The sequence below is a fragment of the Triticum urartu genome, chromosome 2 (genome assembly GCF_003073215.2).
Source record: "Triticum urartu cultivar G1812 chromosome 2, Tu2.1, whole genome shotgun sequence".
In the NCBI taxonomy this organism is placed as follows: domain Eukaryota; kingdom Viridiplantae; phylum Streptophyta; class Magnoliopsida; order Poales; family Poaceae; genus Triticum; species Triticum urartu.
The window spans coordinates 600,081,864-600,100,044 of NC_053023.1; the positions used below are offsets into that span (position 1 = coordinate 600,081,864).

An 18,181-nucleotide genomic window follows, 5' to 3' on the forward strand; every position below is an offset into this window, starting at 1 on the left:
TAACATCAACTGTGATATGGCTATAAGTAAGCAAGCAAGGATTGCATCCATCATCAGCAGCAGATTAATGCAAGTAGCAAAACATCAGCTTAGCTAGTGATAAACCGTCTGCCGCAGAATAACAAGTTGTAACCTTATGTAAGAATTAAGCATTGAATGTTGAAATCCAACGAGACAGCTACAGGAACGCAAAAAGGATTGCACCTTGCAACCACCCATCAAGCTGGAGACGGCTCCTCTGTTCCCTTGTTTTCCCCTCCTCCGGCGTTCTTCGGCGGCTCGCTGCTCACGGCATCAGAAACGAGTGAAATTGGGCGGTGCTCGATGACCTCATCGATGAGCCCCCAGGCGTGCGCCTCCACTGGGTCCATAAACATGTCCCTCTCCATACACTGCTCGATGCGGTCGATGGCCTGGCCCGTGTGCTTAGCGTAGATCTTGTTGAGGCGGTCGCGCACCTTGAGGATCTCCTTGGCCTGGATCGCAATGTCGGAGGCCTGCCCGGAGGCACCGCCCGACGGCTGGTGGATCATAACCCGGGCGTTGGGCAGCGCGCGCCGCTCGCCGGGCGCGCCGGCGGCGAGCAGCAGCGAGCCCATGGAGGCGGCCTGGCCGATGCAGAGCGTGGTGACCGGGGAGCGGATGTACTGCATGGTGTCGTAGATCGCGAGGCCCGCGGTGACGACCCCGCCGGGGGAGTTGATGTAGAGGTGGATCGGCTTGGCGGGGTTCTCGGACTCGAGGAAGAGCAGCTGCGCGACGACGAGCGAGGCCGTGTCGTCGGCGATGGGCCCGTGGATGCAGACGATGCGCTCCTTGAGGAGGCGGGAGAAGATGTCGTAGGCGCGCTCCCCGCGGGAGGTGTGCTCGATGACCATGGGGACCAGCCCGTACTCGCGGCGCGGGGCGTGGCCCGCCGCCGGGGAGGGCGAGAAGAAGGCCCGCGGGGCGGCGGCGGAGGCGAGGCGGCGCAGCATGGCGGCGGCGCTAGGGTTTGGGGCCGGGTTTAGGGGATCGGGTCTGGTCTTGGGTCCCGGCGCGGCGAGGTGAGACCGAGACGGCGGGGTGGGGAGAGGTGAGGTTGGGGTTAGGGTCAGACGAGTGGGGCCGTGGGGAAGCATGGTGGGGTCGGGAGGGGGTGGGTTCGTGGGGACGCCATTGGTGGGGGTGGCTTGTAGGTGAGAGTGAGGCTACAAAGGCTGCGAGGATGGGGGAGCAACAGGTAGGTAGTGGTGGGTTGCGATGTGTGGGGGAAAGGGTGAGGTTGTTCCTTCTTATCTGTTCAACTTGGGCCGGGCTGAGCTCTTATGGGCCCTTACCAGAAAGCTTGAGGAGACTGGAAGGAGATCTCCCATTTTTCTTTAGGATTTTTTTCCTCAAAAAAATCCCTCAATAAAAAAAACCTCAAAAAAATCTTTAGCTGTGTTTTGTGTAGACTATTCACATCTGAGTTTCTCTTTTTCGTTTCTCGATGTATGTTTCGAATTTTGATCTGAAATTTTTAGGGGTTATCTTAATATGTGTTGTGAATATGCATGATTTTTTTCAGATTTTTTCGCAATGTTTAAATTTAAATTTGGGCCGCATGTCACCGTGCATGTCACCGTAGCGCATGTTACCTGATCCCAGTCCTTTTCTTTGTGGGCTGTAGGGAAAATACTGTAGCAGTTGCTACAGTATACAAAGGGGGCCCGGGGCGCTGGGCTGGGCTGGATCCGCCCCTGAGCAGAACCAACTCCAACTCTACCTAATGACCGGCAAAGGTATTCGTACAATATAATGATTTCAGACGTGCAAGGTAATATCACAAGCTATATCAAACTGCATGATGAGTGTTGTGCTGGGATGGGGATCTGAAAACAGTTTCCCTTTATTTACAGAATCACAAAACAATCATGAAAAGAGAGTGGAAAGCATGGAACATTGGGTACTATTTTCTGAAAGCAGGTTCTACCAAGGGAACATCAGATTGCACCTAGTTTGTGGTTCTGCATATCTTGCATGTGTCCATGGACTGAAAGCAAAAGATGCAGATAAACAGAACTAAGGAACTAAGCATATTATGACATGTAACACCGTTGGTAAACTCATCATTTTGGGCTGCATATACTAATGTTAGGATTGACACAATATATATAACTCAATACAAATTACAGTTTCAGCAAAATCAGTGGTGAGAGAACTAAATCAATAAGTATTCTGCTTACAAGCAACATAATGGCCGGCAAAAGTTATCTTCTGAAAAGAAACACCATCCACTCTCTTTCTGTACAAGTACAATCTGTGAAACCACTCTCCCCATACCATAAATTTGTTCTTCTCTCCATCATTACCTACAAGCACAATCCTCTTTCTTTCTGTACATCTAAAAGGTTCTAAATTCACAATCTTCTCAATCCTGCAAGAAAGAAAGGGTGGGTTCTGAACCTTTCTCTAACAAAGTCAGCTTCTACAGCTATCAAACAGGGCCTTAGGATGTGGCGATGCTTAAAAAAATGTGGCTAGTTCTCATCATGAGAATCAACCAAGTCTCATCTAATTCTTAAAAAACCCTCAAAAAATCCGATTATTAAAAAAAGCCTCATCTAAATATTACACTACTTTTTTTAGGGAAAAACCCTTACACTAGCCGATTTTATGTTAACATTTACACGGATTTTTTTAATTGATCAAACAGTACAAGTGTTAGATGTAACTATAGTAATTCGGATGAGAATTAGCAAATTCCTTTTCCTTACAGAAAAAGCACACCCTTTTCGTTCATCTAAAAATAACCCACGCAACCACTCTCAACCCTAGCCGCCAAGTCTCTCCCCACACCGCCGCATCGGCCTTCCTCCTCTTTCCTGTTCGGTATCCTCGGCGGCGGCAAGAAGAGTGGGAACTCGTCCTTTTTTTTCCTTATGTTCTGTTCCCTAGCGACATCGGTGAGGTAGTGGCGGTGATGTCATGTCAATAAGGTGTCTTCGATCTCTACCTACCTCGATGATATTCAATCCGGTGCATGTGAAGGGCCTGCAAGAGTTTGTGTCCCTGAATATGCTGGTCTCTTGAGATCTTAGCAGTTGGTGTGTCCTTCAAGCAGAGCAATCAGCTGGACATTGGTGCAACGACTTCAACATCTTCTTTTGTTTCGTTTTGCGGCATGGTTCTGTTTCTCAAACCCTCTGGGCCGATGTAATGGATTGCAAACTTGTTAGGAGGGGGGGGGTGACGCTCCAAACTTGTTAGGGGGGTGCAACATAAGATTAGAGAGGTCCACACTATTAAAAAACATGTTATAGACAAGACACACAATGTTTGTCAACGAGGTTCACCATCGCGGCGTATCCTGGAGCATTGATTATGGGCACATTTTCCAATGTACCAATCACATGGTACAAAACCATGACAAGATCTCGAGGCCACCAGACAACGCTCCAACGACCCTCACCATGGCCAGTTCGGCCACCCCTACCACGGGCGCCCGGACCGTTCCTCTCGTGATCTCTGTCTTAGTCAAAGCTGTGTCTCATCTATTTTTGACTACCCGCGGTGACCTTACATACTAATCCCAGGTTACACGTGTCCATCTCAAACACCTAACCCTCCGTGTACGCCAAATCTGACTGTAGCCCAATACACATATTCAACATAATTTTAACACATGCTGCCAACAGAAGCACGGCAGCCTAGAATGTATCCAATCGTTGCATCAGTGTTATGTTCTCTTTGTGTTTGAGAGAAGTTGTAATATACTCTACCCATCTCGAATTACTTGTCGCTGAAATGGTTGAATCTAGACGTATTTTTAGTTCTATATACATCCGATTCTATCAATTTCCGCGACAAACAGTTGGGGGCGGAGGGGGTATTATTTTTGTTACCGTACCTTTTTTTTGCGAGCACTGGTACTTGTATTATTGCACTAGAGCCTTTGCCTTTTATCTGAAAACATGAACGGATAAGAACCAAGTGAGAGGTTGATGTTTGGTCACTTGATAGCACCTGTGTAACAGTTTATAAATTGAAAATGAGGCTACTAAAGTCTTTGCCCTATCAATTTATCAACAGTGGCCGCCTGCGGTCACTCTCACGAACCGATAAGAACCAAGCGAGAGAGGGTGGTCTGCGCCGTCTCGAAGAACCAATTCCGGCCGTGCAGTTGCGAGAAGTGACGAAGTGATCGACATGAGCTTCTGTGTTTTCAACAGAAACCATTGCTGGGCATGGCACGTAGCGACAACAGGCCGAGGATTGATGTGACCGTTTTGTTCACTGCTGCAAAGTCGGCTTGGTTTCGGCAGCTTTCCTTTACAAAGCACCGTCACCAAACTTCAGGTTTTGGCAATTGGCAGATATTTTTGCAGGTAATAACGGAGTGCTCGCCAAATTACACGTGCGCGTGTTAACAACTTTCGGGCCCATGGTGACGGGGGCACGACCAGCGGCGCCGTTAGTCTTAAAAAAAGAAGGGGGAAAAAGGCGGCGCCGTAATCCTATGAGAAAGATGCTCGCTGCAGCTTTCTGTCGACTGTGTAGTGCAAGGGGCTCTGAACTTATGCGATGTCACACTAAACCATTCTCGATGGTGCGCACTAATTACAAGTGCGTCTGTGTTGACAGTACAACCGCTGGTGGTTAGTTTGTTCACACGTGAACTTTGAAGTTCTTAATGCATGCTTATTTGTCTTGTTAAATAAACAGTGTATGTAATCCTGGAGCCCGTTCATGCATGCATGTAGGGCGATGTTGCAGTCGCAGCCTTCAGAGGAGAGGCCGGGCAGGCAATGGTGTGTGTCCAAGCCAGCATATACACATGGATGTTTTCCTCCGTACTTAGATCATCTACAGTCGGACTCAGCAAATTCGGCCTCTCCTTTATCAAAAAAAAAATGCAAATCCGGCCCCTCAAACATTCGCGGACGCGCCCGGATGTGTCCACAGATACTAAACGGGCACTCTCCATATCTACGTCTTCACACCCACGTATCTCATATTCCGTCCCTTATATTCATATACTAAACCATGCAACATTGATAGAAACTACGTAGATCATGAGCGAACATATAAGTGCACAATCGGTTCATCAAAAGATAACAGCCGGATCATCGAAAGACAATCAAAGTTCACATAATACACATAATACGATGGACAACTTCAAACTACAACTAAAAACTTGAAAAAAGACGGATTTTTACCACTTCCTTGCTGGCCCTTTGCCCTTCCGGTCGCCGGCGCAACTATAGGACTCCGCGGCAGGAGGTGGGTCCATGTCGGAGCCGTCGGACCCGTCAGAGGAGGTGGAATCAGAGATGACGATGAAGCCTTGCAAGCGTCGGACGACGCGGTCTTGCTTACGCTTGAGCTTGGCCACCCTCGCTGCCTCCCTCGATGCATCCACCACCTCCCGCTCAGATTGCTCAATGTCGAGTCGGAGCTGCTTGGCGTTGAGCCTCTGGAGCCGTCAGGCCTTCGTCTCCGCCTCAGTCAGTGGTCGGCGGCACGCCTACTCAAAGAGGCGGTCCTCCTCGTCGGGCACCCGACGCCGACGGGCAGACTGCGCAGGCCCGTCGGACCCGCCCTGCCATCTCCCTTGCCCTCTGCCTCTCGCGGCGGGTACCTCGTGCCTCCGACTCTAGAGTACGCATCCGCGACATCAGCTGAGCGGGCACTAGAACCCACCGTTGCCCGCGCGGAGCAGCAGCCGGAGGTGGAGGAGGCTGTCGGGCAGGAGGAGCAGATCGGGCAGGCCTCGCAGATCCGCGCGCGGGGCGGGAACGGACGACGCCGGCATCCGCGCTGCCGCGGCGGGCGACGGGGGGCTTTTGCACCGGACCTGGAGCTGCCGCCCGTATCGACCCGCGAGAGCTCGAGCGCGATACGGAGCGCCAACTCCTCCTCGTCTCCAAAGTTGCTGTCGGAGTGGCTGCCGGTGCTGGACATGTTCGCCGGCGCTAGAGATTTGGCAGATTGGGAAAATGGGAGCGTCGGGGAGGGGAGCGGAGTGAGCTAGGGTTTCTACCGTGCAGGGTTTTTTGGGGTCAGGGGTGGGCCAGGCTGATGTGGCGGGCGTGCCCGGGTGTGCTCAGGCCGTCTCATATTCGCCCTAAATGCAGGACGGATATGAGGGGTGCCGGTCAACCCGGGAGTTTGAGGCATGTTTGAGAGCTCTGGTTGAGTCGGTATTTTATGACCGATCGGTAATCGGACGGCCTACTAAGACGTATGAGACGGATATAGGTCACCCGACTGTAGACGCTCTTAGGCCTCTTCCAATGCAAAGGTGCTTAGATGAGGTGCTAAATGCATTAAATACCTTAGCAACTCAACTCCCTAATGCATATGTGCTTAACTAGTTGTTGCTAAGCTCAGTTTATTTAATGAGTTAGCACCTAAAATCTTTCATGCATTGGTCAAATTGTATTATTTAAGTGGTTTGCCTAGATTCACGCACTTGGCATTGGTTCTTCCTGGGGTAATTAAAGTGCTCTCTCTCTCTTCCTTAATGTTGTGCCATGTCATTTTTTTACTAAGGCTGGTCATAGTGGGGAGTAACTTAGACTAGTAACATGCATATGTTACTATTTCCATAGTGCATAGTATCATAAATTAGTATCATTGGTGGTCTCATTTATTGCTATGCATGACACATAGTAGCATCATATTTATTATGTTACGGTATCTATCTACGTTACTATAACCATCTCTTATCTTCTTTAATTGCCTGTCACATAAGCATGTTTGCAAATCCCAAGTATATGATACTACTTATGTTATCTCCACTATAAGACTACCCACAATGGGAGTAACATAGGTAATAACATCACGCATATTTAGATAAAATGGATGATGTGGCGAGCAATAAATGAAGAAAGAGAGCAAAGTAGTAACATAGCTAGTTACTAGTAGTATGAGTAACATCACACATATCAATGCAAAATGAGTCCATGGCTTAATAAATGAAGTGTTGCATGTTACCACATAGTATATGTTATTCCCCACTATAGAGGTAGTAATATAGACTAATAACATTGACATGTTACTACTCTAAGTTACTACCTATTGTGGCTAGTCTAACCAATCTTATATAGCATGCTTAGCACCTATCCACGGTGAAGCAGTGGGAAGGGCCTTATACTTATACTTCCCCCGTTCCAAATTACTTGTCGCAGAAATGGATGTATCTAGACCTAAAATACATCTAGATACATCCATACCTGCGACAAGTAATTCGGAACGGAGGGAGTACAAAGCAAAAGGTTCGTTTGGCGAGAAGGCACTCTGATCGATCGGGCATGCGGTGCGTCCTGCCAGTGGCGCGCATGCATGCAAAAGCGCTGGTTGTCCGGAGCCGTTAATAAAACAACAAACTGTCCCTAATCGGTCACGTGTTGAATTCGCGAGTCGATCGACTTACACGGCGATACTCCGTTTGGAAAGAATCGATTCACAGCCCCAGAAATTTAACACGCGCAGCCAGAAATTTAGCCCATTCCCCAAGTGGCCAAGGGGAGAGTGAGGAAAAAAAACGTGAAGCTTAAAGAAACGGACAGCGACGGAGCCAGCAGGGAATTGGCTCAGCACGCGACCACCACTATAAATTCCACTCACGACGCATCCGTTGGCCACAGCCACGTGTGTCCAAACTAATTGAGCCCAGGCCACGGAGATCCGTAACCGCGAGACGTCGACGGCGGCATGGGCGCCGAGGCAGCCACCCCGCCGGCCGTGCTCCTCGTGCCGTTCCCGGCGCAGGGCCACGTCACGCCCATGCTGCTCCTGGCGCGCGCCCTCGCCGCGCACGGCGTCGCGGCCACCGTCGCCGTGCCGGACTTCATCCACCGCCGCATCGCTCGGACGACGGCCGGCAACGACGACGACCGCGATGGCGGCGGCGGCGTGGCGCTGGCGTCCATCCCCAGCGGTGTCGCGGACGTCGGCGACGGCGACCCGCCGGGGTTCGCCGAGTTCGGGCACGCCATGGAGCACCACATGCCCGCGCACCTAGAGCGCCTGCTGGCGCGCCGGCGCGTGGCCTGCGTCGTGGTGGACGTGCTGGCGTCGTGGGCCGTCCCCGTGGCCGAGCGGTGCGGCGTGCCGGCGGCCGGGTTCTGGCCAGCGATGCTCGCGAGCTACCGCGTGGTGGCCGCCATCCCGGAGCTCATGGAGGAGGGGCTCATCTCAGAATCTGGTACGCCATGCTTGGGGTGGTTCCCTTCCTTCCTTCCTTCCCGAACGTAGGCACACTGCGAACCACCGGAGCTCGCACGCGCGCGTAACATGGTTAGAGTTGACCTGGCGACCGGGAAAACTAAAGCTTAACATATTTAAATTCTAAAACAAAGTATATATAGGGTTAAGAACTTTTTAAGATCCTTGATCTTGCGTGCTTGGTGCGGCATGCATGCCACACGCCCCCACATGCTTTTCTACGTACGGTCGCAAGTTGCAACAAAAGTGTTAGCGGTACGTCAGGCATGATCCTAAATCTAAGGCTCGAAGCACTACGTACGATGCTCCCCCCAGATAGAAATATGTGTCTCCGAGATCTAGCCATCTCCACACACACCACACCATACTCATCAAACATCTCAGCTTAATTAGATGAGATCATGAGAAGAGCTAGCTCCACAACATATGTATTCACCTTGTGAGGAAAGGAAAGTTGATGATATGATATATGTACGGCCGGAAACCATGAAAATCACAGAAACTATTCATGATCTACGCATGCATATGTTAGCAACCACACTGAACATGCCAGGAGGATAAGTGGCGTGCGTTCAGTCGGTGGATCTTGGAACCGTTACGTACAACTCGTCCGTTGGGGTATTTTCTACAGCTGCTTGGAGAGTTGATGAATGGCCAAACATGATTGGGTTTGGCATGTGAAAATATTAGTCGGGGACCCGTCTTTCTTTTCGTTTGGTCCCTCTACAGCCGAGTGCTGTGTGGATCTGATCCATCTTGTATTGGGGCCGGCCAGGGCCAGCAACACATTCGAGTATTTGTGAGGCAGCCTTTTTGTAGCTGATCATACTTGGCCCAGATGGTAACTCACCAAGTTGACCCTCCCCCCTCGGCAAATCGGCAGTCGACACATGATCGGTTCTTACTCACCAAGGGAGGGTATAATATCACGGCGAGATGTGCATGCATCATGCAGTACGCTCGCACATGTAGAAAGGATAATATTTAACGAATAATTGATGCTTGAGTCGCCTCGGCCGATTAACAGATCTTGTCGAATCATTTGGGCGATTAATTTTTTGCCCCTCCTTTTACGTCTGTACTAGCAATTTGTGGGATCCATGCACGGGTTTTTCCGTGGTAGAGAAACTAAATCAGCTGCATGCGTCCATTTTTCTTTAGACATAGACACAAGCTATTGGACGAACCAACCTGGGCCCTCTGGCTGGCTGGCTCGTGCAGTACAGTGTAGCCTTTTCCCATATATGCAACGGGGAATAGTCTTTCTCTTCGGATTACGGTTGTGGTGTAGCAACCAGATGATGCGGAAGACGACAACACGATCGACTTGGCCTGACCGGTCGACCCAATCCATCGATCGGTCCGGAAGAGCAATCACGTACTGACGTACGAGCAGTACATGTACTACATCAAGCGATGTGACGGCAGTTGCCAACTCGGTCGGTCCCTTGGATCGGATGAGCTTCGGGTGCATGATTGAACGTCACCAATCAGCCCACGTGGGATGGAACGCACACAGCCGGGGTCCACCACGCAGGAAAACTCTAAGGCGACGGGAGGCGATTGCATGGTGAACGTCTACCGCTGCTAGGGTTAGGGTTTGAGCTGCGGGGGTGAGAGAGGATACGGTGGTTCGTGGACGGCGACGGCGCTGAACTCAGGACCGACCGGTGATCTTCCGTCTTCGTCGCTGACGGAGCGGATGGCGGAGAAGGCTGGAGAAAAGGGGGTTAGGGTTTCGGAACAGATGGGATCGACATCGGCGGCGGCGGCGGCTGGGACTACTCCGAGGATTCATAACAACACCAGGGTGTCCATAGGCGGGGCGAACCAGAAGAAATCTACCAGCCGAACTAGCTGTGCATCGGGCTCGGGGATGGCACACCAGAGGAACACGAACGGCAGGCAGGGGGATGCAGAGGCACTGGCCTCGGGCAGGAAGAACACTCCAGCGGCCGAGGAAAAGGGGATGGCGACGCCGCAACGCAAGATGGATGGTACAGCAAGCCGGACCTCCTCTAAATCTCCGGTGGAAAGCAAGACGCCAGATCCCTACGTCGAGCCTTTCAGCGAGGCTTGGGGGCATGGTACTGATGGATAAGGAGGCAGAGGGGTTCGTGTTTGAGGAACCGGAGAAGGTGAGTGCAAGGAATAATCGATGGTCAGCCGTCGGTAAAGTATGCTCGCCGAGGCCGATGATCATGAGCGCGGTCGAGCGCGCGATGCAAAGGGCCTGGGGTTTGCACAAAGTGGCCAAGTTTGCGGACCTCGGTTCCAACATATTTGAGGTTCACTTTGGCAGCGAAGGAGACTGGAAACATGCAATGAACAACGGGCCATGGCAATATGATTTCAGCGTGTTGATCTTGAAGGAATATGAAGGCAAAACTAGGCCGTCAGAGATGATTTTCGATAGAACTGATGTGTGGGTTCGGGTGGACGACTTACCACCGGACAAGAGGACTGAATCCTTTGGTAGAGCTCTTGGGAATTGGTTGGGGGAGATTGTACGAGTGGACACTGATAAGGATGGTATAGCAAGGGGACAGTATTTGAGGGTTAGAGCAAAGATTAATGTGTTTGAACCGTTGGTGAGAGGTTTCAATCTCAAAACGTCCAAAGATGACAAGTTGGGGACCTGGTTTGACTTCTACTACGAGAAGGTGCCTCACTTTTGTTTTGAGTGTGGTAGGATGGTTCATGCAGAAGGCATATGTGTTCCCCCTTTGGACTCGTCCCAACAATGGGGTGGCTGGTTAAGGGCGTCCCCGGGACGGTCGAATGGAGCAAAAGGAGGACCTCATGGGCCAGCTGGGAGCAGCAACAGCTGGGGCAGCAGACGTACGGGCGACAGCGACCCAAGGCGTCATCCCAATTCTGACAAAACTGAGGCTCCAACAAAACGTAACCTGCAGGATGAGTTTACCAGATCGGAAGGAGCACGCACTGGCGTGGCTGCTAAAACCGACAGAGGAGAAGTTACTAGCCCTTTGAAGGAGAAAAATAAGTATGAAAGAAGGGAGGGGCACGACCTCAGACAGGATTTAGAGCAGAAGAGACTTGAGAAATAAACTTCAAGGACAACAACGCTATGCTAGCAGCTCAAGAGATAGAAGAGAGGATATGCGGGAGGAGGAGGGAGGAAGCCACATACATCATAACAGGGGTGATTTGCGGAGAGGTGATGAACAAAGGGATAGGGAGAGGTTTGGGGAAGGTGGGGGCAGGAAGAGAGGTCACTTTGTCAGGAAGCCTAGGCAGGAGTACAGACCAGTTCAACGTGGCTACCAACAACCAAGCTTTGATTATGAAGGTAGGAAGAGAGGGCCTAGGAAGTTTTTGGGTGGCAAAAAATGATCCGGATAAGCAACTGTCAAGTGATGAGTTCATCAGAGATACGAGGAGGAAGACATCTACTGTTTTTGACCGGCTATCGGAGAACAATGATTCATCGGCGGACCCCGACGAGGGGGACCGCCGGACGCAATGAATTTCCTAGCCTGGAACTGTCGAGGCTTGGGGTTGGACTCGACGGTTGGCGAACTCAGAGACCTGCTACGGTCCTACAACCCAGCGGTGGTTTTTCTTTCAGAAACGAAGAAGAAGGCGAGAGCTATGGAGAAACTTAAATGGAGTTTGGGTTTTAGAAGTGGTGTTGCAGTTGATTGTCAAGGTTGGGTTTGGCTCTTTGGTGGAGAGATAATGTGTAGGTTAACATTAGGCCTTGGTGCCAATACTTCATAGATGCGGAAATGATATGGGAGGGGAAGACCTATAGATTCACTGGTTTCTATGGGGAGCCCAAGACGGAGTTGCGCAAGAAATCATGGGATGCGATTAGGTTCCTAAAAGCACAAGACGATCTTCCATGGATTTGTGTTGGAGACTACAATGAAGCTCTATTCCAAACTGACCAGCTAGGGGGTAATCAGCGACCTTTTGCGCAGATGGAGGACTTTAGGGATTGTTTGGCGGAGTGCGGTCTAGCAGATCTGGGGTTCTGTGGTTACCCATACACATGGGATAACAAACGTGACGGGACAGAAAACATTAAGGTACGACTGGACAGAGCTACGTGCACGGACACATTTTTGGAGCTATTCCCTGAAACATATGTGGAACACCTAGTGACAGAGGAGTCAGATCACCAAGCTATCCTGGTTAGAGCGCTGGAGACGGCTCCGCGCGCAAGAGATAGAGGGCCGAGGCCGTTTCATTTTGAAGAGGCTTGGACGAGGCACGAGCAATATGACACCATGATCGCCCAGGCCTGGTCAGACGCAAGTACAGATGAAAACACGGTGGCGGGAGTGTGGGCAAAACTGAGCAAGATGACTGGGAGTATGCAGCGCTGGGCACGGGAGGTGTTTGGATCCATCCGGAGGCACATAACGAAGTTGAAGACGCAGCTCGCAGACGCATGAAGCAGGGCTGACATCTCTGGTACCTCACTGGAGGTCCGAGAGATTGAAAAACAGCTGCGCGAAATCTATGCTAGGGAGGAGCTGTTGTACCAGCAGCGATCGCGTGTGGACTGGTTGCGGGCGGGTGACCAAAACACAAAATATTTTCAGAATCGGGCGTCACATCGCAAGAGGAAAAACACCATTCGTGCTTTGCGCAGGGAGGATGGTACGAGATGTATGGTAGACGAGGAGATGCGTGAGTTGGCAGCCAGTTTTTATGAATCTTTGTTTACATCAGAAGGATCAGTGGATGCACAGGAGATACTAGAAAATATTAATCAGCTGGTCTCGGACGATATGAACGCCAAGCTAACATATGCTATCTCCGATGTGGAAATTGAAGCCGCGTTGTTTCAAATGGGGCCGACGAAAGCGCCGGGGCCAGACGGGTTACCTGCTCTCTTTTACCAAAGACACTGGTCGTTGGTGAAGAGTGATGTATGCACGGCCGTTCGGGGTTTTTTGAGTGGGGCTTTGACCCCGCCTGATTTTAATGATACAATCATTGTCATGATTCCGAAAGTTAACTCACCGCAGCTGCTTTCATAGTTCCGCCCCATCAGTTTATGCAACGTCTTGTACAAGATTGCCACCAAGGTGTTGGCGAATAGGTTGAAGGGTATTCTTCCACTTTTAATCTCTGAAGAACAAAACGCTTTTGTGCCCGGGCGTCTGATCACTGATAATGTGTTGGTGGCATATGAGTGTGTACACGCTATTCGCAAAAGGAAAAGAAAGAAGAGTTTGTGTGCGATTAAGTTGGATATGATGAAAACGTATGACCGAGTGGAGTGGATATTCCTGGAGAGGGTTATGACACGTTTTGGTTTTGATCCGATGTGGGTCGCAATGATAATGAGATGTGTCACCTCGGCGCGTTTTTCTGTAAAGTTAAATGGTGGGCTATCCAGGAGCTTTACACCTTCTCAGGGTTTAAGACAGAGGGTTTTTCAGCGCTACTCAAGAAGGCTCAAACTGACAAACAGCTTTCCGGGGTGAAGTTTGGGAGCACTGGCCCCCATATAACTCACTTGTTGTTTGCAGATGATAGTATAATTTTCCTTGAGGGAACCAAGGAGAATATGGAAACACTAAAACAGATCCTTGAAAAGTATGAAAAAACATCAGGACAGAAGGTAAATTTGCAGAAATCCTCCATCTTTTTTGGAAAAGGAAGCCATGATGTGATGAAGGATCAGATTAAGCAGATTGTGGGGATTCAATCTGAGGCTCTTAGTGAACGATACTTGGGCCTCCCAACACTGGTTGGTAGGTCCAAGGATGGCACTTTTAAATATGTTACGGAGTGTGCTAAGGGTAAAGTGTGTGGTTGGAAGGGGCAAGGATTGTCCAAAGCAGCTAGAGAAGCTCTCGTCAAATCTGTCCTGCAAGCGACACCGACCTATACCATGAGTTGTTTTCACCTCTCGAAGAAGATGTGCCGGAACCTGACTTCAATCTCGTCCAAATTCTGGTGGGGTGCAATGAATGGTGAGAGAAAGTTCCATTGGATCGCTTGGGAGAAGATGTGTGCGAGCAAGAGGGATGGGGGTATGGGGTTTCGTGACCCCGAGGCATTCAACCAAGCTTTGTTGGCGAAACAAGCATGGCGTATTCTTCAAGTTCCAACTTCTCTATGTGCTAGAGTGCTCAAAGCAAGGTATTTTCAAGATAATTCAATTTTGTCTGCTTCCTGCCCAGCCTCGGGATCGTTCACTTTCAGGAGTATCTTGCACGGCCGGGATTTGCTAAGGGAGGGCCTCATATGGAGAGTTGGGGCGGGGCTCAACATTAACATTCACCATGACTCGTGGATACCTCGGAATGGGAGCACCAAACCCCTAGGCCAAGTATACATACAGGGTGTGACCAAGGTGGCTCACTTAATCAACCCTGATGGTGTGTCGTGGAATGAGGAGTTGGTGGATCAGATGTTTACAGTGGCAGATGCTACGGACGTGAAGCAAATTGCGATTGGCGGCCCGGGGGCTGATGATTATCTTGCATGGAATTTTACGCGTAATGGTGTATTTACCGTTAGATCGGCATACCACCTACGAATGGCCTTGAACAGAACGAGGTCCGGACAGCCGGAGTCCTCGAGTTCGATAGCTATGCACAAAGGATATTTGGAGCTGTGGGATACAAGTGCGCCGGGCAAGGTCAAAATTCATATGTGGCGCATGATCCGCAGCGGGCTTGCTGTAGGGGCAGAACTCCACCGACGTCGGATCAAGCCGGGCGTTTTTTGTGTTGTGTGTGCCCTTGAAGAAACTATAATGCATAGATTTTGGGGCTGCCAGCATTCAGTCATGTTCTGGGAGTTGCTAAGGGAACAGGTCGGCTTGGTGTTGGAAGAACCACCGAGACACATTCAGACTCAGCGAGCTCTAGCATCCTGGCTCCTTGACTGGTTTGCCCGGGCGAAGGACGACGAGAAGGAGGTTATGCTTCAGGCGGCCTATAGCCTCTGGCTGGCACGGAATGAGGCAAGGGACGGGCGGAATATTGTATTAGCACATGAAATAACAGCTACAGTGCAGATGCATGTTGCAGAATGGAGAGCATCTCACGAGACGAGGGCGTCACAATCAGAACCAAAGACTATTCAGCGATGGGTACCTCCTGAAGCTGGATGGGTAAAGATCAACTCCGACGGCGCGGTCTCCAGGCACGGGGAGAAAGGAGGAGGTGGAGCGGTTCTTCGCGATCACCAAGCGGCGTTTCGCGCTGAATTGTGCCACTTCTTCCCAAATACAGTTGGTCCTGAGATGGTCGAGGTGTTAGCGTGCAGACAAGGCGTTCGAATGGCGATCGATCTAAACTTCACACGGGTGCAAGTGGAGCTTGATTGCTTGTCTTTGGTCAAGAAGCTTAACGACTCGCAGAAGGATTTGTCTGCTGCAGGCCCATGGGTGGAGGAGATTAAAGCGATGCTTCGGTCTATGGAGGAATCCAAGGTGACATGGATTCGTCGGTCTGGGAATGTAGCCGCTCATAAATTAGCAAAAGTAGGGATAGGGGAGAACCGTTCGGAGATTTGGGTGGGCTTGTCACCAGACTTTATTTTAGATGTAATTTCAGACGAGATTCAAATAAAGCGGCATGATTTTCCCCTCAAAAAAGAAAGCCCACGTGGGATGGAACTCACAACTTGTGGGCGGCCTGAGTTTCTACACTATGCGTGCGTCCGTGTTACTTCGATCTAGCTAGCGCACAGCATATGTCGGCACGAGTGCACTGCATGCAGTAGAATCGATGAGTTTTGCATCTCACTAATTCACCCGTCGATTTTTACCAACGTGCAGGTGCCCCTCAATCATCGCCGAATCAGTCCGACGACGACGGGCTCAGGCAGGGCAAGATGCTTCGAGCCCTCAACATCTTGCCGGCAGAGGTAGAGCTCAACAACGGTGAGCTGCCATGGCTCGTGGGCGACTCGGCCACCCAGAAATCGAGGTTCGCGTTCTGGCTGCGGGCTCTGCACCGCGCGCGGAGCTTCCGATCCGTCCTCGTCAACTCCTTTCCCGGCGAGGCCGGCGGTGTCGCCGCCGCAGACGACGGCCACCCGGCGCGGCAGGGCCCGCGGGTCCTCCCGGTGGGGCCGCTGCTGGCGGCCGGCGGGGGCGACACCAGCACGGAGCAGCGAGCGAAAGGCGACGGGCCCCCGGTGGCACCGTGCAAGCAGCAGCAGCCCAGCAGCATGTGGCAGGCAGACTCGACGTGCATGGGCTGGCTGGACAGGCAACGTGCGGCGTCAGTGGTGTACGTCTCGTTCGGCAGCTGGGTGGGGCCGATCGGGCCCGAGAAGGTCAGCGAGCTCGCGCTGGGGCTGGAGGCCACCGGCCGGCCCTTCCTGTGGGCGCTCAGGAAGGACCCGTCGTGGCGCGCGGGGCTCCCCGACGGCTACGCCGACAGGGTGGCCGCCGCCGGCCGCGGCAAGGTGGTGGGCTGGGCGCCGCAGGAGGAGGTGCTCACCCACGGCGCCGTCGGCTGCTACCTCACGCACTGCGGCTGGAACTCCACCGTCGAGGCCATACGGCACGGGGTGCGGCTGCTGTGCTGCCCCGTCTCCGGCGACCAGTTCATCAACTGCGCCTACATCACCCGGGTGTGGGGGATCGGGATCAGGCTCGGCGGCGGCATGAGCAGGGACGAGGTGAAGGACTGCATCGAGAGGGTCATGGAGGGCAAGGAAGGGAGGCGTCTGCAGGAGAAGATGGACGGGCTGAGGGAGAGAGTCGTGACGGCCGAGGCGACGAGCTTGGCGCAACGGAACGTCAAGTCCTTCGTAAACGAAATTAGGAGGGACCAACCTCCTTTGTCGATGCAGATGTACAGCATACTGTAGAGGTCGAACACTTTTGTGCCTATCTTGTACATTATCATTTTAGACATAATGCTTAGATGAGCCCGGCTTAATATGACTTCATAAAAGCCCTAAACGGTCCGCAACCGTGAACCGCGCCGGCGTCGCTCCCATGGGCCGGCTCGGGCGAACCCTAGCGGCGGCGCCGCCGCCACCCCCCTCCCCCCTACTCCAGCCCCTCCCCTCGCTGCTGTTGTGCAACGTCGGCGGGTAAAGCCCGCACGGCGGTCGACGGCGGCGGTGTTGGAAATATGCCCTAGAGGCAATAATAAATTGATTATTATTATATTTCCTTGTTCATGATAATCGTTTATTATCCATGCTATAATTGTATTGATAGGAAACTCAGATACATGTGTGGATACATAGACAACACCATGTCCCTAGTAAGCCTCTAGTTGACTAACTCGTTGATCAATAGATGGTTACGGTTTCCTGACCATGGACATTGGATGTCATTGATAACGGGATCACATCATTAGGAGAATGATGTGATGGACAAGACCCAATCCTAAGCATAGAACAAGATCGTGTAGTTCGTATGCTAAAGCTTTTCTAATATCAAGTATCATTTCCTTAGACCATGAGATTGTGCAACTCCCGGATACCGTAGGAGCGCTTTGGGTGTGCCAAACGTCACAACGTAACTGGGTGGCTATAAAGGTACACTACGGGTATCTCCGAAAGTGTCTGTTGGGTTGGCACGAATCGAGACTGGGATTTATCACTCCGTGTAAACGGAGAGGTATCTCTGGGCCCACTCGGTAGGACATCATCATAATGTGCACAATGTGATCAAGGAGTTGATCACGGGATGATGTGTTACGAAACGAGTAAAGAGACTTGCCGGTAATGAGATTGAACAAGGTATCGGGATACCGACGATCGAATCTCGGGCAAGTATCGTACCGCTAGACAAAGGGAATTGTATACGGGATTGATTAAGTCCTTAACATCGTGGTTCATCCGATGAGATCATTGTGGAACATGTGGGAGCCAACATGGGTATCCAGATCCCGCTGTTGGTTATTGACCGGAGAGTCATCTCGGTCATGTCTGCATGTCTCCCGAACCCGTAGGGTCTACACACTTAAGGTTCAGTGACGCTAGGGTTATAGAGATATTAGTATGCGGTAACCCGAAAGTTGTTCGG

General features: G+C 51.4%; 2 protein-coding genes across 2 annotated transcripts; one reads left to right on the plus strand and one right to left on the minus strand.

Moving 5' to 3' along the window:
• Positions 1-1,246, minus strand: LOC125539092 (ATP-dependent Clp protease proteolytic subunit-like). The gene has a single exon (XM_048702462.1). It carries the CDS (start codon positions 1,119-1,121, stop codon positions 219-221), a length of 903 nt encoding a protein of 300 aa, XP_048558419.1. The 5' UTR covers positions 1,122-1,246; the 3' UTR covers positions 1-218.
• A 6,371-nt stretch (positions 1,247-7,617) lies between these two features.
• Positions 7,618-17,316, plus strand: LOC125539094 (UDP-glycosyltransferase 82A1-like). Its single transcript, XM_048702463.1, has 2 exons — positions 7,618-8,173; positions 15,968-17,316. Exons 1-2 carry the CDS (start codon positions 7,681-7,683, stop codon positions 17,008-17,010), a joined length of 1,536 nt encoding a protein of 511 aa, XP_048558420.1. The 5' UTR covers positions 7,618-7,680; the 3' UTR covers positions 17,011-17,316.
• Positions 17,317-18,181: the final 865 nt, after the last annotated feature.